General features: G+C 42.5%; 1 protein-coding gene across 1 annotated transcript in view; it reads right to left on the reverse strand.

The window, feature by feature from the left end:
- Positions 1-23215, reverse strand: part of kcnh3 (potassium voltage-gated channel, subfamily H (eag-related), member 3) — a gene marked incomplete at its 3' end in the record, with an annotated part of 163300 nt that overhangs the window by 66144 nt on the left and 73941 nt on the right. The window contains exon 2 of the mRNA XM_083776787.1: positions 7820-8053. Within this exon, the coding sequence (XP_083632913.1) occupies positions 7820-8053 (234 nt within the window). The remainder of the gene's footprint in view (positions 1-7819; positions 8054-23215) is intronic.

Raw genomic sequence — 23215 nt, forward strand, 5'->3', positions numbered from 1 at the left:
TGCTTTAGCTATTGAAAAATAGCAGATCTACAAGCTCATAGCGCACGAGGGTGACCAGATGTCCCGCTTTGTGCGGGATTGTCCCGCATTTCAATTACTTTTCATGCGTCCCGCAAATTGAGACGTTGTCCCGCATTATGATAGACAGGCTCCAGTTTTCAAATGTGCGCTGTGGGTCTGTGGGAGAACAGCGGAGCTGCGGTAGCCTGGTTAATAAACCAGACCGAATCAGCCGTTGGCAAAAATAAATTGCCTGCCGGCGGAACAAAACAAAACAACGCACGAAACACAGTACAACGAGGAGAAAGGGGAAGAAAATGAAGTGCAGTTACAACAAGCACAGGGGAACTATTTATCCGTGGGTGAAGAAGCCATGCAGACAGTGCAAGGCATATTGAAAGAGTCTTCTGTGACATTTGTAATTAGAGTCGTTTCTCAGTGACACACGGAGGAGGTGAATAACGACGTGAAGAAACGCGTTGATCAAAAGGAGGCTTCATGGTGCATGGACACGTTTGTACTAAAACTAAACAAGAAGAAAAAGTAACAGCAGCTGAAATAACTAGTGTTTACCACACAGTACAACAACTGACTAACTGAGAGACGTTCAGACTTGTAATGGACATAAACACCTAAAAAGTGTATATCCTGGCTATGCTGCTATGGTGGAGAAGTGTGTTTTTAATTTAATTTATTATGAGTTGCCTCCAATGCTGACCAATTTTGATTTATATTTCTGGTTTAATTTATTATATCTTTTATTTATTTTACCTATATAATTTCAAAATAATTTGCAGTAGTTGGCTTTGTTAGGAGGATGATACTTTGATAAAGTAAACGTTTATTTATTGGTTCCTTATTGGTTGTAATTCATGACTTCACAAATCACAATCAAATCAAAGCCCCTTGGTTGGTTGGTTGGTCCAGTTGTATTGGTTCATTTGGTTGGTGTATTGTGTATTGGTTGGTTGGTTAGTTAATTGGTCCAGTTGTATTGGTTGGTGTATTGGTTGGTTGGTTGGTCTATTGTCCTGTTTGTTCAATAATAGTTCATTTAAATGCATTTCTGTTAAGTTTATTTTAGTTGCATAGTAGTTCTATTATAGTTATTATCATCATAGTCCTATTATGTGCTACTGAATCAACCAGATGCAAAGCATAGATAGTGAGGGGCAGAATAGAAATGTTATTATATTTGTTTTCGTATACACATTATTCACGCGCACGACACAACCCCGCATGTGTCTCACATTGTCCCACACAAACACACTCTTTGTCCCACATCTGGTTAGTTGGGATCTGGTCACCCTAAGCGCGCCACCGAGTGGTGCGCTACGAGCTTGTATAGGTCTGCTATTTTTGAATAATCGAAGAACGACTGACATTGAAACATAGCTTTTTCAGAAAACTGTCAGGATGTAGAAGACATTTTTATAATCTGATCTCAGGTCAAAATGTGTTAAACTGCTCTTAATGTTTTTCTTCTCTGTACCATAACTATATGCATTGTTTTTATTGCTTTATTTTTACACTGGTGTATTGAATTGCACTGTATTGTATTGTTTTCTCTGACCTGTGAAGCAACTTTGGTACGATGAGTCGTCTTTAAATGTGCTATATACAAATAAAGTTGATTAGTACGCATGGTTTGCTCCTCCCTGAAAACCTAAACGAAAAACGAAAAATGAAAATAAATGAAAATGAATGTCATGAAACCCTTAAATTAGTTTTTTGGAAATGACTGAACTTGGGGTCATTTCATTATACGCTTTTGTGAACACACCAGACAATCTTTCAGCATTTGATATTCAATTTATCTGCCCCGCTGCCATTGTAACCCATGATAGATTCATCAAAAACACCCATCCTGGTGACTCATACTGCCCTCCTAATAATACGTGAGGAGGCCCTGTTTTCTCAATGACTTGTTTCATTTATTTTTAATATATCTTTTGGGATTCTTTAATGGATTTTAATAATTAATATATCCCTTTAATATTGGTTAAAATGATGGATGGCATTTTGAAAGAAAATACTTTCACTGGGCATGGATTCACCAGAAACCAAACCAACCAAATAAAATAAACCCATCCAGGACCATCACATTATGCATTTGACCTGAGATCAGATTCTAAAAATGTCTTCTACATCCTGACAGTTTTCTGAAAAAGCCATGTTTCTATGTCAAGTCGTTCTGCGATTAAAAAAAAATAGCAGACCTACAAGCTCGTAGCACGCCACTCGGTGGCGCGCTATGAGCTTGTAGATCTGCTATTTTTCAATAGCTAAAGCATAACATAATGCTAACACCAAAAGGGGTTCCTGCCCAAAATGGGTTAAAAAGACATTGAGCCACTGCACCCCTATTTCCTGCACCCTCAATTTACATTACTCCAAAGTGTCGAATAAATGTAACGTAAACGCATAACATTGTAGCGTTTAATAACTCTACCGCTCTTGACTAGACTGTGAACGAAGCTCCGGTCGTCAGGTTGCTTGTGGTGCGGGCGGGGGACACTAACAGAGCCCGCTTCCATAAATGCATGTCATCAGTTCTGAAACCAACTGTTCTCCTCTCCCATTACACACCGTCACTAACCTCGGGCTATACGTGGCTATATCCGCAGGAGCTGAATTTGTTACAGTGAACATTTGTTTTCCAACAACAAAGACCCCCCCATATTCTGACAGTGGGGGATCTGTCCTGACCTTAAATAATGCATCTTTTCTCTAACCCGTCGAGGCGATTGTTTCAATAAGGACATTGGGCTGCATGTTGAATTTTGATTTGTCCTCGTCTGACTGGAACATATTAATACTGGAGCAGTAGTGGGAGTAATCCATTGTTTTACTTAAAGGACCACTTCACCACTTTTCAACCTATCTTCATATAATAGGTCCTCTCTAATAATCATGATAAAATGACACGATTCTTTTCTACTGAGTCTGTGTCTCATAGGAGGGCAGTTTAGAAACCGTCCTCCAGTGACATCATCATTAGGTAGATTTTTGTTTAAACAGATTTTCATTATCGTGAGAACGATGGCTTCCATTTTCGCATTGCAACTTTTCAGGACTAGAAAGCCTGCAGTTTCTATTAGCTTGTATTCCCCATCGATGATGTCACTGGAGGACGGTTTCTGAACTGCCCACAGCCCTCCTATGAGACGCAGACCGAGTAGAAAGAAATTGCGCCATTTCTTCATGATTATTAGTGAGGACCTATTATATGAAGATAGGTTGAAAAGTGGTGAAGTGGTCCTTTAAGTAAAAGTATCAATACTGCAATGTAGAACTAAGGCCTCACTCACACCTTCGCAACAGACTGATGTATGCTTGTTGTATACAAAGGGTGTGATACTGTACATCAGGGGTGCCCATTACGTCGATCGCGGTCGACCAGTCGATCGCAAGCGCTGCGCAGGTAGACCGCTTGGCCCTGCCATGAACAAAAAAAACAAAAACAATCCTCGCCTCGGGCAGGCGGCGGCGGCTTTAAAAACCCCCACAATGCAGTGCCTTGTTTTCAAGTGTGGGGAACAAACAAACAAATTAAAAGGATATCTATATCCATCATTGTTCATATAGCAAGATGCGGCAAAGAAGCCTAAAACATATCACTTCCATGCAGAGTGGGAAGAAGATTATTTTTTTCACGATGTCACATTGCAAGTCCAACTGCGTTTGCCTTACTCAAGCCCATCGCTACATTCATGTGCTTCCCATTCAGAAGCTGATGTTGATTCCATTGCCTCGAAAATAGCGACACTATTTAACACTTTTTAACATGAACTCTTCTGCGTTGGAGAATGAGATCATGGCGCTGCAGGCTGACATACAGTTAAAGTTGCGCGCCCGCGATGGAGAGTTTTGGAACTTACTCGTGGAGGAAAAGTATCCAAAAATCAGGACTTGTGCAGCCTCGCTCACAGCGTTATTTGGCTCCACATATTTATGTGAATCAGCGTTTTCCCACATGAAGATAATTAAGTCCAAATATCGTTCCACGTTGACGGACGATCATTTGGAGGCCTGTTTAAGACTAGCTGTCAGCAGTGACTGTCCGGATTACGCAGCGCTGACGGACTCCATTCAGTGCAAGGCTGCAAGCAGTCATCTGATTAAAGGGATAGTTCAGAGTTATGGATATTATTGTTATGTAGTTATGGATATTATTGTTATGTATGTATGTATAATGCATATCTTTTATTTTATTTTATTTTCTCTGGAGTTATTAACCTAAACTTTCAAGCACCAAACTGCAAATGTGTCCATATTTGTATATTATTTTTGCACTTTATTTCTTTTGGTATAAGTGTATAATTGTGTCCTTTGTTCCACAACGCGCCTGAGCTGAGCTGTCTGTTTTTGTTTGTTTGTTTTGTTTTTCCTGTCTTGTCTTTGTCATAAAATGTTAAAATCAATAAAGATATTATTGGAAAAAAAAGGGATAGTTCAGATTTTTTTAACTTAAATTGTATGAAATACTTCCCATTAATATAGTGGTTGCAACTTGCAACTGTATTAATTGATTGCCAGAGTCCTGTGGTGGGAGTTCTGCTCTGGTTGAGTTGAGTGGTGCATTATTCCTTCATGTGATTGTGTATGCTTTTAATGTGTGATACTTTTAATATTTGTAACATTTTATGAGCAATATATGTTATTACAAATTTAAATTGATTGACGTTATTGCAAAGAGTAACTTTAACAAAAAATCTCTTCTTTGCAATGTGGGGTAAAGGTAAATAAATAGAATTGATTTTGAAACAGTCCTAATGCCTCAATGCAGTCGAAACACAGCCGAAAGCCATACAACAGCTTGTAGTCCAAAATGTTGTATCAAACCATGTGACTTCCATTGGAAATGCATTGGGGCGGCCATGACACTTACGTCTCGCTTACATCTAGCATGCGTCAATGTTGTATGCTAGATTGAAAGGTGTGAGTGAGGCCTAAGAAGTAAATGTCGGGAATTCAAAATGTGCTTGAGTAAAAGTACAAAAGTGTTGGCATCGAAATGTACTTAAAGTACCAAAAGTATAAAGTCATCGTCGTGAATAATTGTGCCTTTCCAAATGAATACAAATATTTGGCTATTCGGCTATTTTCAAATGGCCGAAATGTATGTCTGAAGTTATTTTGTAATAATAATGAATATCTACAAAGTAACTAAGTAACTCAAAATTTCAAATAATTGAAATGGAGTAAAAGTACAATATTTGCCTCTGAGATGTAGTGGAGTACAAATACCTCAAGTACAGTACTTGAGTAAGTGATGTACATAGTTACTTTACACCACTGATACTGAGGAACATATGGAGCCGATGAAAGATATAGCCGACCTACAAGCTGAGCCAAACTTAAACATTTAAAATAAAAAAAAGAGACAAACTTGAACTAACCCATCATTTTTCTCAGCACCAGAAATGCTGAAGTTAATCAAATATGAAGTCCTTTGTAGTATTTGTCACTGTGCATACAGTACATACACAGTGACGTGAGGTATCAGTTAAGGCCTATTCATAGTTTTCTCATAGTTTTCAGTTCACCAGAACGGTGGTTTGGATGAAGGTGCTGCATAGTCCCAACACCGGGCTCATAAATCTCCTAATCAAATTAGTTCATATTGTTTTCCCTCTGCTTTCTCTCTACTGCCTATATCTGCCTCTATTCTCTATTCCTTTCTGGTCCTTTTCTTTTTTATTTCCTGTTCTGTTTAGTATTGATGTCACTGACGCTGTCTCCATTATTTTATTTGTTTGTTCTATCGTTCCCCCGCTGGTCGCTGCACACACACACACACACACACACACACACACACACACACACACACACACACACACACACACACACACACACACACACGAGGACAGCGCTGCCCGGCTATGCTCCGTGGTGTTTTAGGAGCTGAGCTCTCATTGCAACTATCATAAAGTATACTATAACCACTAGCCAGCATAACATAACAGCTTCTGGACCAATCACATTGCCATGCGGGAGCGAGTCTGGGTGAGTGAAAACAGAGAGAAGGGGCTGGGGAGTGGTCTGCTATTCACCTCCGCTCAGTGATGTCACGTTGTAGTTTTCGGTGATAGCGGTGGTCACCTCATCACCCAGAGCTGGACTATATGAATAACGCTTTAGGGGTCTTGCTCAGGGAGGGACACATCGCTGAAGACAGGAATTGAACCTGGGATGTTTGGTTTCCCAGGTGGGCTCTCTAACCATTAACCCATTCTGAACGGAAACCCATTTTGGTGTTAGCATCATGTTATGCTTTAGCTATTGAAAAATAGCAGATCTACAAGCTCATAGCGCGCCACCGAGTGGCGCGCTACGAGCTTGTAGGTCTGCTATTTTTGAAAAATCGAAGAACGACTGACATTTTTAGAATCTGATCTCAGGTCAGAATGGGTTAATCAGACCAGTGTGTGTCCAGTGGAAACCTCGTATGAATCTGATCTCAGGTCAGAATGTGCTCCCAAATGACATTATGCTGAAAGGCAGACAACTATAAGAGAGAGGATTCAGACGGTTGCTTTCCTATTACATTATACTTATCCCTAAAGAGGAATATTATTTTAACGAGCCACAGCCTATTTAGTATTCATGTATTATTGTCATTCATTTATTTTCTTCACAGTGAATTAAACGCACGCAATCAGGCACACACACACACACACACACACACGCAATCAGGCACGCACACACACGCACACACATGCACGCGCACACACACACACACACACACGCACACGCGCCCACACACACACACACACACACACACACACACACACACACACACACACACAGTGTCTCAGTGTACAGTGTTGGGGAACATTTTTAACTGTCTGGGTTGACTAATAACTACATTGGAGCCATTGGAACACAGGCTCTTTTTTCCCCGATATAGTACTGTAATTACAATAGGCATAAATATTAATGCTTAATTAGGTGGAGTGCAGCTGTATGGTGTATATGGTGTTTCTAACATTTCTAACATTAGTGGATTGAACTGCATACATGTGTAGTATACTGTATGTTATACTGTATGTGCTCTTTTAAATGGACTGAAATAAAACGTACTCACGTATTCTCTGAATGTCTCAAAAAGCCCACTGTTTACATTACATGGACACCATATCCCACTCAATGAAGTGTGTCCCAATGGTATTAAATATATCAATTCATATATTATGAGTCTGTACTCTATGAGTAAAGTCTTGTTTAAACATGTCTTGAGGCTGTAGCATGAAGGAACTATCCTTGGGAAAGTATAAATGTGTTTATTCTTTCCATGGCGCCCTTGGCGGAGAGTAAAACATGCAAATGTATGCGGATGGAGCCAATAAAAAGCACTTCCACTTCAGCGTAATTTTATCAGGTTAATGTTATGTTATCAATGTTAATGTATCGGGTTAATGTTGGTTGTGCATTTGGCCGCGGGGAAAAATAAATATTAACGCGCGTGGCGTGCACACGCACACGCACACGATCAAACTTCGTTCGTTAATCCGACTGCTACCTGGCGCTCCTCTTCCCCCGTGTAGGCCTACACACTCATTCCCATTTCTTCCCCCTGTACCCCGTGTGTCACTTCCTCCCTATGTAACCTTGTGTGGGTGGCTACATCAGTCTCTGTCACCTGTCCCTCATCACTGTCCGAGCCCATTACCATTCTTGTGAATAGGAGAAAATACTATTTCACACACAGTCAGCATCACACGTTATATTTCTTTTCATAAATGATAACATGCATAAGGAAAACAAAGTAGAAAAACATTACAATGTGCTTCGTCACAAACTGTCTCGTATATACCTTCCTTCTTGTAGAAGACCAGCTCCGTCTTGAACTCCCCGCGGTCGTCCAGGGCTCCCTGGATCTGGGCCGTGTGCCGGTCGCTGGTCTCCGGCCCGTACAGGAAGTGACACGCGCAGCTCTTCTGCATGAGCTCGGCGCGGGCGTAGCCGGTGAGCTCGCAGAAGCCGTCGGAGCAGTAGACGATGGGGTACAGGGACTGGACCTGGGCGTTTCCCAGGACAAAGTTGCTGTCTGTGTGGGAGAAGAGAGAGAGAGAGAGGGGAATCATATACGCTGGCGTGCACAAATCTGTGTCCAAACGGACCCCACCCCCCATGTGGTCGTTTTGGTAGGTGGTCCACTGACTCTCAGTTGTGATTTTACCGGGTAGGGGGACAATTAGGCCAGCATTAGCCTCGGAAACCCAGAAAGTCTGGGTCCGAGTCCACTTAAATTTGGCATAGAGTGGCGCAAAACGTCGATCGCTCTCTGCTGATTTCTGATCGTCTGCACCTTTGTTAAATTGACGCGCACACGCACAGCCGTACACACACACGCTCCTCTCTCTTTCTGTCGCTCCAATTAATTAGTCTCATGTGCAGCAGCTGCGCACAGTTTCTCCTGGTGGATCCTGCCTAATGCCATAGAAAGCATAGGTGAGTTCCAGGCTAAGCCAGCATTAACCAACACACACTTAGGTCACATTCATACCAGAGAGCTTTGCTGCGATTAAAACGAATCCTGCTGCGCATTGTCAGAAAGTGCGCTTCGTTTGGCAGGTGTGAAGGCTCATTCGAATCCTAATGCGCAGCAAATAACCGCATTTTACTCCGCCCAAAAACGTGGGTTTCGCTTCGCTTCGAATCGCACTTGACTACGATTCGGTGCAGGTGTGAATGCAATCCGCAGTAAATAAAGGAAATGAAGCAAACATAATGTGGCGGGTGAGGAGCTGAACACAGTTGGAGACGGAGAAGGCATATTTTACGCAGCGCAAAGATGTCCCGTTACTGTGGATAGACGTGGTCGAATAAGGAGACTGAAGCCCTGATCGAAATGAGGACGTGTACGTTAATCAATTGCTTAAGAAAACACATAAAAACACTGTAGTGTATTATAGCCTACATCATATTCTGTCTGTCTGTCTGTCTGTCTGTCTGTCTGTCTGTCTGTCTGTGCGTGCCGTAAACATGGAGTGCTGTCACTGTGTGGGACTGGGGAGTTATATCAGTGCGTTCATGCAGCGCTGTGCTGCATGCCCAAAAGAACAGTGTGTGGCGGCTGCGTGCATAGAGAGAGAGAGGGGGGGGGGGGGGGGGGGTCCCAGACGGCACGACACATGCACGTTATGAGTGTAATTCTATCACCATAGATTTCACTGTGTAGGCTAGTTTATGAATGGAACACATTGATAAAGGTCCCCCCTGCTGCGTTTCCAATTGCTGCGAATGACAGTGTGAAGGCAAACCCCAGCCAATTAAATATGCAAGAATCCCAATTCCCCGCCCATACGGATCTGAGTCTACCGAAGTATTAGGTGAGAATGTGACCTTAGACACAAACAGTCAGCATGGACTCATGGTCAGTGTACTGTCCCAAAGTGTCCATTAGCCCATTCAGGACGGGAAGCCCTTTGGGGGTTGCTACAGTATAACATTTCAGTCCTAAATGGGTTAAACACTAACAGCAGTGTATTGGAAGCAAACAGTAATTAAAAGATATATTATGTAGTATAGTAGCGCCGTAGCGGTAAAACAACTGTATTAACCACTTTCAAATCACGGGTATATGTGCATGCATGCACACGCATACATGGATCCATTATGTGAGTATATTTTGTGTCTATTAATAATAGCATAAATATTGATATGGAAAATATGATGTGCCAGCCAGGCCTGCATTCAAATAATGCTGTCAGCCATTTAGATGGTTGGAACGTTCTAAAAGTGATTATTTATTACCTTGTGTACAGGGCCTCTCATTGATTCATCTATTCTAGGGTCCCAATGAGCCCCATTGTTAAATATTTCATGGCCTAATGTAGGTACGTTAGAGTGTGTGTGTGTGTGTGTGTGTGTGTGTGTGTGTGTGTGTGTGTGTTTGTGCGTGCGAACACACGCATGCGTGAAAACACTCACGTGCAAACGCACACATCTGAATGAATGTTTAAATACACGGTTGTATGCATGTGTGGCCAATTTGCCCTGCGGGGTTAGTAACCTTTGAGAATTGCTACATGCCTAAATTGCAACATAACCGCAGGCTTGGTTATTCATAGTTTCATACTGTGCTGCGTGTGCTTCAGAAGAGACCGCAGGGCACAAGTGATGGAGTAACCATCTGACTACTGTAGCCAAACAGGGGAAAAAAAACTAAATCTGATTAGTAAATGACTCCCTCTCCCCATGTTTCTTGCCTTTTTCCTATCACACTGTGCTCTCTCTCTCTCTCTCTCTCTTTCCATCTTTCCATCTGTGCTAAGCTCACTCACACTCCATCTTCTAGTCTCTACTGTAAATCTTCCTCTTTTGTCCTATCACTTTCTTGTTCTCCTGTTTATCACTACACTGTCTCTCTCTCTCTCTCTCTCTCTCTCTCTGGATTCTCTGGAGGGAGCAACAAAGCTGACAGGTAAAACTTTGTGTCAAATTGTGTCAATAAAAAGAACACAGAGACTCGCTCTGGGAAGAATCCCTGTTGGCTGAGAGAACATATGGCCCTTTGTATTTCCTCCTCCCTCCATCCTATGGGAAAGAACCCTGATGGCTGATGCTATAGAGTGTGGCAATCAGGGGGCTATAGAGGCGCATGATTTCTGTACGCAACCCAAATGCAACTAGAAGGCGTGTCCCTCGGGGCACAGGTCTCCAGTGCCACCAGGATAATAGCGTTTGTGACGTTTGTGACAAAATGTGTAGGAGTAATATAAAAAGTTCAGAAAAGTCGTACACGGATCGGTGCGGTTATACAGTAGGTAAGAACATGAATTGGCCTGTTATAGCGCCACCATGAGGCTGATTTGAAAAAAATTAAGTGGCATTTCTTCCTCTGCCTAGTGATAATGTGCGTGCATAATTTCATGGAAATCACGCGCTGTGTTCAAGATTTGAGGCAAAATGGACAAATCCTGCAAATCTTTGAATAAGGCAATCTATAGCCAATCGGGATGGGATATGGGAAAGCGGACAGATCCATGTTGATCACATGACTATGGAGATAGTGTATAACGATGTGCGCGATGTATGACAGAAATGGGTTTTGCCAAAATCGGCCTCATGGTGGCGCTATAACCAGCAGATGTGAAAAATGCAGGGCAAAGGTTTTTTCCTTTGCCTCAAGGGAGTTTGCCTGAAAAGTTGTACACAGATCGTTGCAGTTATACAGTAGGTAAGAACATGAATTGGCCTGTAAGTGGCTATTATACCCCAGCAACTGGTCCCCCCCTGGGTCTGGGCACTCCCCTGTGTAACCGGCTGCTGACTGACTTCCTAACGAACAGACCTCAATCTGTCCAAGTCGGAAATAATAACAACTCCAGCGTCATCTCCCTGAGCACTGGCTCTCCCCAGGGCTGTGTCCTGAGTCCACTGCTGTTCACCTTGATGACCAGGTTCAGTACCAACCATATGGTGAAGTACGCGGAGGACACCACACTTTTTGGACAACGAGACGGCCTACAAGGAAGAAGTGAGACAGCTATAGTGGGCCGGTGCAACACACACAACCTGGTCCTGAATGTCAACAAGACAAAATAGGTCATTGTTGACTTCAGAAAGAACCACAGCGCAGCCACTCACCACTCCTCATAGAGGACACTGCAGTGGAGGTATTGAGCAGCACTAAGTTCCTGGGGGTATACAGATCACAGACAGTCTGTCATGGTCCTCAAACACGTCCTCTCTTGTGAAGAGAGCCCAGAAACGGCTGTTCTTTCTGCGCCGGATGAGAAGAGCCCAACTCCCCCCGCTCCCATCATCACTACTTTCTACAGGGGAACTATAGAGAGCATCCTGACAGACTGCATCTCTGTCTGGTCTGGAAGCTGCAATGAAGCAGACTGGAAAACAGTACAGAGAGTAGTGAGGACAGCGGATAAAATCATCAGGACATCACTGCCTTCCATCAAGGACACTGCTGTCTGTCTAGGGCCAACAACACTGGCTGTTCACTCTGGCAACACTGGCTGTTCACTAGGGCCAACAACACTGGCTGTTGCCTTGGAAGTAAAACAGCAAGATTTTCCCCCCAAGCCATTAGACTTTTGAACAAGTGCAATATCCCCTAACCCTTTCCCCCTATATGCTGCTATAAGGACTCCTGTTGTGCAATATCTGTCTCTTAATGAACTAAGGGTGCTTTTTAGATTTTAATAGTATTTTAGCTCTCTTTTAACTAGCATACTAAAAGCCAGTGAAACAACATTTCGTTCTCTTATGCATTTTATGTATCTGCTGAATGACAATAAAGCTATCTATCTATCTATCTATCTATCTATCTATCTATCTATCTATCTATCTATCTATCTATCTATCTATCTATCTATCTATCTATCTATCTATCTCCTCCCCTGCCTATTGGGAATGTGTGTGAATAATTTCAGGGAAGTCGCATGCTGTGTTCATGATCTAACGCATTTTGTTCAAAAGGGACCAATCCTGCAAACTTTGGAAGGCAATGGGGTTGATCACATGACTGTAGAGATACCGAGATATCTGTAGAGATATGTAGTGTATACCGATTTGCGTGATGTATGGATAAAATGTGTACGTAAGTAATATAAAAAAAGTTGGCCTCAACGGGCTGTTGTGGAATAATCGTTGGCATCCAGGGCAGGGAGTGTGTGTGCAATTTGGCATCGTCCGGGCCAACGGTGCCGGAGATTAGCTATACGCAGACGGACGGACGCACAAACAACTAAATGTCATTTAGTTTTAGTCATATTTTAGTCATCTGAAAAGCTTTTGTGTTTGTCTAGACTAGTCACGACAAGTTAATCGTTTTAGTCAACTAAATATCGTATTATATTAATCTAATAAATACACAGTTGACTTAGTCGACTGAAATGTATTTTGGTGTGCCTTGATGCAGTCGTAATGGCTGATTTTACACTTGGTTGCATGCTAAGAGCCAATCTACAAGCTTGTAGAGCTGCTATTCTCAGCATGCATCCAAGCATAGAATTACTTCTTTTAGTTGACAAAATTGTATTGATTTAGTTTTTAGTTCTAACAGAATCAATAATTGTCGGCTACTGCTTTGTCTATTTCTCGCTTCAAATGTTTTCAAAAACATTCTTGAGAGCAATGTTTAGCTGTAAATTATATTGTGCTTTTGTTTACATGGCTGCCGTGTTGGATACCGTATAAAATCAAACAGTGCAGCAGGTGCGGCTCTGAGTGTTTGATTGGACAGCGGTCATTATCCAGAAATAATAACACACCGCTGAATTCAGTGATCGACCAATCTGAATGAAGCATTCAACAAAGCCGTGTACTACTACTAAACAAAAATCACACTTGTGTGAAGTGAGGGGAGCTCTTATCATCATACATCATCACATTCTGGCCAATCACTTTTGGCGTCCTCACTTTTTATCTTCACTTTTTAAGCCCTCAGCCAATCAAATCATCACTATGGGGTACACACTACAGTACACACACAAAGCTGGGCATAGCCCAAAAATTGTGTGTGTGTGTGTGTGTGTGTGTGTGTGTGTGTGTGTGTGTGTGTGTGTGTGTGTGTGTGTGTGTGTGTGTGTGTGTGTGTGTGTATATATATTATTATAATATATATATTTAGGACAACAGTTGAGCCGTTTCTACTCTATGGCTCCGAGACATGGACACTTTCAAAGAAACAAGAGAAACGGTTGGATGGCACTTATACCCGCCTTCTAATGAGAGCGCACAATCTGTCTTGGGAGAGCCACCCATCGACTAATCTAATATACGGCAACCTTCCCCGTGTTTATTCACTAGTCCGATCCAGAAAAACACAGTTTGCCGGCCACTGCTACAGAGCTGACAATGAGGTTATATCTTCCCTTCTTCTCTGGAGTCCTGCCTCAAAGTAGACCAGAGGTAGAAAACTGTCGTTCCCTGATGTCATCGCTAGGGACACATGCATCAGTAAGCAGGAACTGGGGATGGCAATGAAGGACCGGGAAGTCTGGCGTAATATTGTGAAATTCACGATCTCGACCATGGTCGAAAAATGATGACATATATATGCAGTATGCTCTGTTTAAGGGTTTTTAGTTTAGTTTAGTTTTTGTCCTTTGTACTGGTAATCCTTAGAACAGCAAGATGTCTGCCCATTTTCTCTTTCTACCTCTGTGGTGTGTTCTGTTCAGACGACAGTGTGGTTTTTAATGAGGGCCCAATGTATTTACTGCATTCATTTACTGCCAAAAATAGACAATCTACAAGCTCACGCCAACGCGCTGTGAGCTAGATTGTCTATTTTCAGCTAGTCACAGTGGCTGCTGTGTCGCTCTCTACTTCTGTCAATTCACAATCGACTGACTCGTCATAACACAAAACCCTACTGGCCTTAGTGGCCTACTGGTGTATAAGAATGGGCTGATTGGCTGAATGCCATCCGTGTCTGCATGCATGTATTTTTTGCATGCAAGCTTCTGTGTGTGTTTGCATGCGTTAATGTAGCTGTCAGAGAGGACTTTTCTATGAAGTGTATAGTCAGTAGCAGGGGGTGAATGTAACCGGGGGTTGGGTGGGTGGGTGGGGGGAACAGACTTCCAACAGATGTGGTTTTCTGAGCATGCCCAGAAGTGATTTGGCAATGTAAATGTATGTTTTCTTCATGCCAACAAAGCTCAATTGAATTGAATTGGGATGGGTGTGTGTGTGTGTGTGTGTGGGGGGGGGCATTTATTGTCTCCACCAGGCCGAAGCCATTGGGAGAGAGTATGTTTTGCACTCCGTCCGTGTGTTTGTTTGTGTGTGTGTATCCGTCCGTGTGTCCGTGTGTACGTCCGTCTGTGACTCCGGCACCGTTTGCTTGATTGCTTGATTGCTTGATCGCAGCCATACTCGCGATCTGCACACACTACCTGAATGCCACACAGCTGAACCTCTGAACCAAGGTTTTCAAATTGGCCTCTTATAGCGCCACCAGGAGGCCGCTTTGTGCAAAACAAGTTTTTGGACAGTACACCTACAGATTTTGTCCAAACATCACGCAAATTGGTACACAGTCTCTCTAGAGCCATTCAACGAAACGGGTCTTTCAGATTTCTCAGACTCCATCTTGATTGGCTAAGATTGGCTTCCAAAGTTCGCAAGAGTGCTCAATTTCAAACAAAATGCCGCAAATCATGAACACATCGTGTGATTTCCGTGAAATTGTGCACGCACATTCCCACTAGGCCGAGGAAGAAATACCACTGGAACATTTTCAACTCAGCCTCATGGTGGCGATATAACTGGCCGATTAGTGTTTTCACCTCTAACTGCATGGATCTGTGTAAAACTTTGTATGCACACTCCTTAGATGCCAAGGAAAAACCTATGCTTGGAATTATTCACATCTGCTCTTTATAGCGCCACCAGGAGGTCAACATATGTAAAACACATTTTCTAATATTACTCCTTCAGATTTTATCCAAATGTCATGCAAAGCGGTACACATGCTCTCCATAGTCATGTGATCAAGACGGGTTTGTTTGATTTCTCATAATCCTGATTGGCTACGATTGGTTAAAGTTTTCAGGAGTAGCCTGCTTTGTACCCGTTTTGTACAAATCGCCACAACTCCTCAACGCAGCTAACAATTATGGTGAAACTGTGCATGCATATTCCCACTAGGCTGAGGAAGAAATGCCACTTGACAGTTTTCAAATCAGCATCATGGTGGCACTACAACAGGCCAAGTCGTGACACACACACACACACACACACACACACACTAGAGACCTGCAAGCCCGCCGGGACCCGGCTCACTCGCCGTTATATTAATTTTCCGAATTTCACCCAGACTGGACTTGCTTCAGCAGCTGCTGCCTAAACTCTCGTCCTCTCTCTCCTAATTATTATGCAGCGCAGTTGTGTGCGTGCACACACACACACACACACCGATTTGTACATTGCAGAAACTGCAGATACATAACGTAGTCGTAAGTGTTCTTATTATTGTCCGTCTACTCTGGGTTTTATAATGCAGCGTGAGTCTGCGATAGCCGATCTACAAGCTCACAACGCGTTGCGCTGATTGACAGTGCACGTGCAGCAGTTACTGTATAAAACTATAATTAAGTAGGCTACTTTTTTGTGTGATGTCTGTGTGTTATTGACTTCTTGTTCCTTAATGTGGTTTTATCAGAGCGCCAGATGCAGCTGGCAGCTGTGCAGCTGTGATTAAGTAGCTGCTGCTGCTGCCGCGTCTGTCCACCAATCGAGCGACCGCAGCGGCGCGCATGCTTGAAATATTAAATAAATATATGTCAGGCTTCGGGCCGGGCTCAAGCCGTTTCTAGACTTTACCAACGGGCTTAGGGCTGGGCCTTAACTCCACGGGCCCGGGCCGGGCCAGGGCCTATATTTTAGGCCTGTGCAGGGCTCTAACACACACACACACACACACACACACACACACACACACACACACACACACACACACACACACACACACACACAAAAAAAACATGTTTAAATTACTCCTAAACATTTTGCCAAACATCACACACACTCCTATCCTCCTGGTGGAGACCTGTGCCCAGAAAGGCACTTTTTCTATCGACTATACTGTAACTCCCTACACTGGGCTCAGTAACAAAGCTATCTCCAACTGGGGAAAAACATTGCCAGACTGTTAAATAACTCCCATCTTGCACCCATCTTTGCTACCGTTTACAGTTTCAGAATTTATCTTAATATTTTACTTTTAAACTCTTGCAAGGCCAGGCTCCTCATTATATTTTGGACCCCTTTTTAGGGAGACAGATCTTTCACCTCATTACCTGAGGCAGTGGGGCTTGACCATGAAAAAGTCAATTTCCCCAAGACCCTTAATTTTACAGGGTAAGTATTCGTTTTAATTTCTTATATCTAACACTATCATATCATACTGCGTTTCAGTATATTATACTGAAATTCAGTATGACATGAGTTGACGTGCAGTTTAGATATACAGTATCTTAACATTCATATTTATTTCTTATATTATACGAAATAAAAACAAATACGTCCTTCGTTCTACACAGCATTAAATTTTTTTCCTTATTTTGCACAACACCGCCAAACTTCAAGGTAAAAAGAAAAAAGGAAAAGCAGTAGAATTCGCCCTTCATTACTCCCAATTTGTAATTTGGCAGAATTTTAAGTAAGTGGAGTATCAAATATTTTAGGATTTATTTGAATGTTTCTCAGACCGAAACTCGGAGACCCAGAAGTTTGTGCCATGTTTGTGCCCCGTGGCCCACTACTGCATGACCACTTGCTGCCTTGGCTGGTTCGACAATTCAGCTACGTCCACTGCAGGATCAGCTTGCCAGTGTGACAAAGACCCCTGGAAACACTTTACCCCAAAAACTACATTATGCTAAAACACACAGAAAACAAAAAATTAGTACAAGGTAATGGGGAACTTTGCCGATATGTAATGTGAATCCTATTCTTGATTGAGATGGGAAAGCTGAAATATAAACTCATGCGTTTTATTGTATGTAGTGAGAGCAACTGTAGCATCCTCTGTGCTGGAAAATCCCCACTGTATTCACATGTAAAATGACACGTTTCTTTGAGTTGTACGTATCTGGATACGCATTGCATCATGATTCCTGCATCAGGACATGTATTGTATCTCGACTTTTCGTCCCTGGCTACCTGTGCATTATTAAGTTAATCTCGTTCATGGCTTCCAAGGAGTTAAGTAGTTATGTCATAATGTACTTTTTTTTTTTTTTTTTAAGATTTTTTTTTTGCGGCTTACGCCTTTATTGATTTTTTTAAGGGATAGAAAGTAGGCTGACAGGAAACGGGAGAGAGATGGGGGGATGACATGCGGTAAAGGCCGTGTCGGGTCCGGGAGTCGAACCCGCGGCACACCGCGACTGGATCACCAGTCCGGTGCCCAGACCGTTACGCTACGGCCTGGGCCCATAATGTACTTTTAAACAAGAAATACTGTATTACGTAATTCAAAAGCTTTTTTTTTTCCAGATTCAAAACGATTCTCTATTCAAAATGATTCTCGATTCAATTCATAGGATTTCATCACGATCTACTCCAGCCTTGTGGCATGAAATCAAAGCATTTCTTAAAAAAGCTTATTGTAAAGGTTGTATCAACTGAATGATGTGAACACACAAGGTAAATCCAAGACAACAACAATTACGTAAACGTTTTAACTTCTGACTGAGTCCGACACTCAGTTACTTTTTCTCACTCAGTTACCAGAACAATACATTCAAGTAAAAACGGCTGTAAAATGAATAACATTTGTAGGCTTAGGCTAGCTGGCAGTAAAAATTCACACAGTATGCCGAAACCCATGATGTTGAACTCAGGTTGAACTCAGGTTGAACTCAGGTTGAACTCAGGTCACAGGTTGAACTCAATCTCTAGAGACTAGAGAGTAGAGACACACTCACACTAACGAGTTGCCTTGATGCCTGTTAATGAGGGTCAGCTGACTCCTCATTGACAGACACACCTCGGCTGTGCTGAACTGAAGTGACTACAGTAACTTGAAAATGACTGAAGACATGATGTTTACTGTGATTAGGGTAAGCTTACATTTCATATCACAAACACCATGTAGTGAGGCCTGGGCCGTGGCTCAGCGGTCCAGGCACCTGTGCCGGTAGCCAGAGTCTGGCAGTGTGCAGAGGGTTCGACTCCCGATCCCGACGGCCTTTACTGCTTGTCACTCCCCCATCTCTCTCCCCCATTTCCTGTCAGCCTACTGTCTGTCCCTCTATAAAAAAATATAAAAATAAAGGTGAATGCCGCAAAAAAAAAAAAACATAAAAAACACCATGTAGTGAAAACTGTAACCAGAAAGAAATCTAAAAAAATAGATTTTTGGAAATTATGAATCGATTTTGAACCAGGAATCGCGTTAAAAAATTGACAACCCTAAGTACAGATATTCCAGAAGTTTACTTTATTTTAGTACATTACTAAATGTGCAGCACTTAGTTACTGTCCACTGGTGATGATGTGGACACACTGAGCCTCGGCCTGGGAGTCGAATTGACCTTGACCATGTTGGGAACTATTCCTGGAGGCTCCACAGCTGGACCGGCTGGTTGAATCATTCAACATGCCCGCCTGCATGTCAACAAACTACACGCCAATTGTACACTCTCCGAGATCATCTAAGGATACCGCTAACAATGTTACCGTGCAAAAACTAGCATATTTTTAGGGGCATGTCATGCACAGCCTTTGTCATCTGCTGGTACAGTACATCGCGATCTACCTTTTGGGCACCGCTCGGCTAGGGCATGCGTCAGGGGCTTGTATACACTGACACGGAGCAAGACAGGAACGCCCAAAAACGTCACATCCGTTTTTTTGGGCAGAATTTTCTATGGCTGCGAATGCAACTTTTTCCAATCCTTAATCACATACGGACAAACATCTATGCCGATAATATCTAACTTGCGGAGGTAACGTGCCTTGTCCACGGGCAACAGATCTTTCAACGTATGGCATTGCAAATACGTTTGATAATCGCTACTCTGCGCAATATTGTTTTGGAAATGCCGCAAATTGCATTGCAGTGAACGAGAGCAAATCACAACTTACCCTGGGGGTGGTGACTCCGCCCTGAATACGCGTTGTCGTGTCAGTGTATTGATCGGTTGGCCTCTCAACTATTGGATTATATGGACTTGCCTACCCACTTGTGATTGGATGAATCCTCCACTCCCACTTTTGATTGGATTACACAGCAGCTGCACGGCAAAGCCCCACACACACACACACACAAACACACACACACACACACACACACACACACACACACACACACAAAAGAGCACACGCAGGCAAATGCACGCACTTTGTGTTGCGCTTCACACACTCAAGGCTGTTTACTCTTACTCCAAATTATTTAATTTAAGTAGTGTATGGTCAAGAACAGACGTAGATAAACATGGAGCGATACAGTAGGGGAAATGTAAAGAACATAAACCATAAACCAACCAATAAACCATGCCTTGTTATATGGTCAGTAAAGCAGTATGTGGCGTAAATTATTAGAGTAGAGAGGACAGCTGTGGCCCTATCTTGGGCGCGCCTTACCTTTTATGTCTAAACTTATTTGCTATATTTGACTATCTTGAAAAACATTTTTAAATAGTTCATCTACCTCGACACATTGTGAGCTTGTAGGTCGGTTACCTACAATATATGAACTATTTTAAAATGTTTTTCAAAATAGAAAAAGAAAAAAGGCTAATACTTTTAGGGATAAAGGCAGGTGGCATGCAATGCCAGGCAATTAGTAAACTAGTCAGGCTGCTCAGTATTATTGCAGATTCAAACCATGCACACCAATCTGTATATTTCCAATCCAGGTGCTCTAATGACATACACAGGGCAGGGCAGTGACTCACAAACAAACCGAGAGACCCTGCTTACTGGGTAAGGGAGTCTGACTCTGACCCTGCCTCTGCATCACTGCCTGCAGCAGAGTTGAGTGAAATTGCCTGTTTAGTTTGTTATTGCGCATTTAATTTGATTTGAGTCTTATTTAACCAGGCATGGCTGGAAGGGGGGAAGGAAAGTTTAAAGCTGCAATCCGCAACGTATTTTTTAGTGAATCAAATGTCAATTTGACCAGTCTGTATATGGTAGAGTATTATGTTCAAAACGAGTACATCGTCAGTGGTTGGAGGAGGGGGTCTTCCTGCTCTGCTATTGAGACACGCAGGCCTTGTGTCAAGGAAGGAACTCTACGGTTGACAAGAGGCATTGTCTCGCTCGACCTCAAGGCACAATAACTCCCATCCAAGCGTCCAGAGACTTGTGCTTGAATCCCAGGGAAGAACACAAATCTTACGGTCTGCGGTTTTAAATGATGCACAGTTGCAGCACAGTGGACTTTTATTCCTATAACATGCATGCATGTTTGACCGCCTGCATAGCAAATAGTATACAACAGTGTACCTACAGGTATACTGTCTACTGCACCTTCTGCATACTGGAGAAACATCCACCTCACAGACCTCTATATACTAACCAAGCCTAGTCTGCATAACCTATTGACCCCGCTTGCTGGCCAGCCATGTCTGATGAGGCGATGTGAGACCCACTCACATATAGAACCAAATAAGTTTTGATGGAGTGATGGAGACAACAACAACACAACTTATTTCCTTTGTATCAGAGATGTTACGATACCGATACCAGTATCAGAAAAGCTGCCGATATATACTGCCTAAAATGCTGGCATCAGTATCGGCGAGTATGCCATGTCCATGTCCATGCCATTCCAACACCACGTCATTTATCACATGATGATATGCCATTTAGAGTAATGAATTATGTTGTATTTGAACCGTGTTTTATTATTATTTTCCTAGCTTGTAGGTGCATTTTAACAATTATGAATGGATCTTGTAGTTATTCCTAGATCAGTGGTCCTCAAACTTTGTTAATTTCAAGGACCCCCGGGGTTCATTTGGTTCCGTTTGTACACTCTCAGAGTTTCAGGCCACTAAGGGTCCATTTGGAACCCTGGGAGTCCCTGGACCCCACTTTGAGAACCACTGTCCAAGACCTTTTTTAAATGACACGCTGTACCAGATCGATACTCGGTACAATATGCAAGTTATCGGAATCGGTATCGGTATTCAGTACATCTCAGATAGATAGATCTTTATTTGTCATTGCAACGTGTACAACGAAATTAAAAGTGCCAACCAATCAGTGCATCATATCACAAAACATACTGTACAAGATAAAACAAAAACACATGACTTCTTGTTATTGCACAACCCCAGCAGCCCTAATGCACAAGCATGTCATTTTCAGCTGTGTACAGCTGTGTAGCTTTGTACAACAAACCCTTATTGTACTTAAGATAATAAATAGTAATAGAAGGTAATAGATAATAGATAATAGAAACTAAAAAGTGTCGCAGCAACAGATCATTTTTTAGCAGCATTTAGTGCAACTACCGCTGTGGGATAGAAACTGTTACTGAATCTGTTGGTCTTGATCTCTACTTTTTATATAGTAAACTGGGGAGGGAATCGAGAGAACTTGAAGCTGACTCACGTTGAAGCTGACTCATGTATTCAACAAAGAACATGTCTGTATTGCTCTCGCTGCAAGCAGCTGTTCTCCTATTATTCCTAGAAAGACAATAAACCAATCTGTGAAGGAAGGACTAAATGTACCATCTCGCCTAGGGCTACTCCAAGGTGGGTCCTCTCCCTGTGGACAGATGAGTCAGGCAGAGGCTAATGTGTGTGCGTGCTTGTGCGTGTGTGCGCGTGTGTGCGTGCTTGTGCGTGCACCTGTTGGTTCACAGAACGCCAGTGGTGGAAAGTAACTAAGTACATGTACTTAAGTACTGTATTTAAATACAATTTTGAGGTACTTTTACTACACTGGAGTATTTCCAATTTGCTGTACTTTTACTTCTACTCTACTACATCTCATAGACAAATATTATTGTACTTTTTTTTCACTCCATTACAATTATTTGAAAACTTCAGTTACTTTACTTTGTATCTTTGGATTGTTATTACAAAACAACCACGTCAGCCCTACTGTACTGTATATACAGTTCGCCATTTGAAAATAGTCAATCTACAAGCTCACAATGTGGTAAATGGTGCATTTATATAGAGCCTTTATCCAAGGCGCTTTACAGAGATTGTGCATTACATTCACCCATTCACACACACATTCTTACACTGATGACGGTGGAAACCATGCAAGGCACCAACCAGCACATCAGGAGCAATTTGGGGTTCAGTGTCTTGCTCAAGGACACTTTAACACCAACTCTGGGGGAGCCCGGGTTCGAACTGGGAACCTTGTGGTTTCCATCCAGCCACCGTCTCCCCGCAATGTGTTGCAATTTTAAGCTTGTAGATCTGCTATTTTCAAAAGATATTTATACATTTGAAAACTTTAAATGGGACATTCTGCACATTAATGACTGCATTACTACTTTTGGTATTGTAAGTACATTTTGATACCAATACTTGCGGTAGGCTACTTTTACTCAAGTCAATTTTGAATTCTGGACTTTTACTTGTAACGGAGTATTTCCACTACTTTTACTTTAAGTAAAATATTTTAGTACTTTTTTCTTCCACCACTGCAGAACACGGACTACTGGGAGAGAGAGCATATTGGCTGTCACTGCTCATTAAGCAGGCGTAGTGATTGAGGACCAGCCAACGGCACAGAGATGCAAGTAACGTCACGT

This window comes from Protomyctophum parallelum (assembly GCF_964188405.1).
Source record: "Protomyctophum parallelum genome assembly, chromosome: 11".
In the NCBI taxonomy this organism is placed as follows: domain Eukaryota; kingdom Metazoa; phylum Chordata; class Actinopteri; order Myctophiformes; family Myctophidae; genus Protomyctophum; species Protomyctophum parallelum.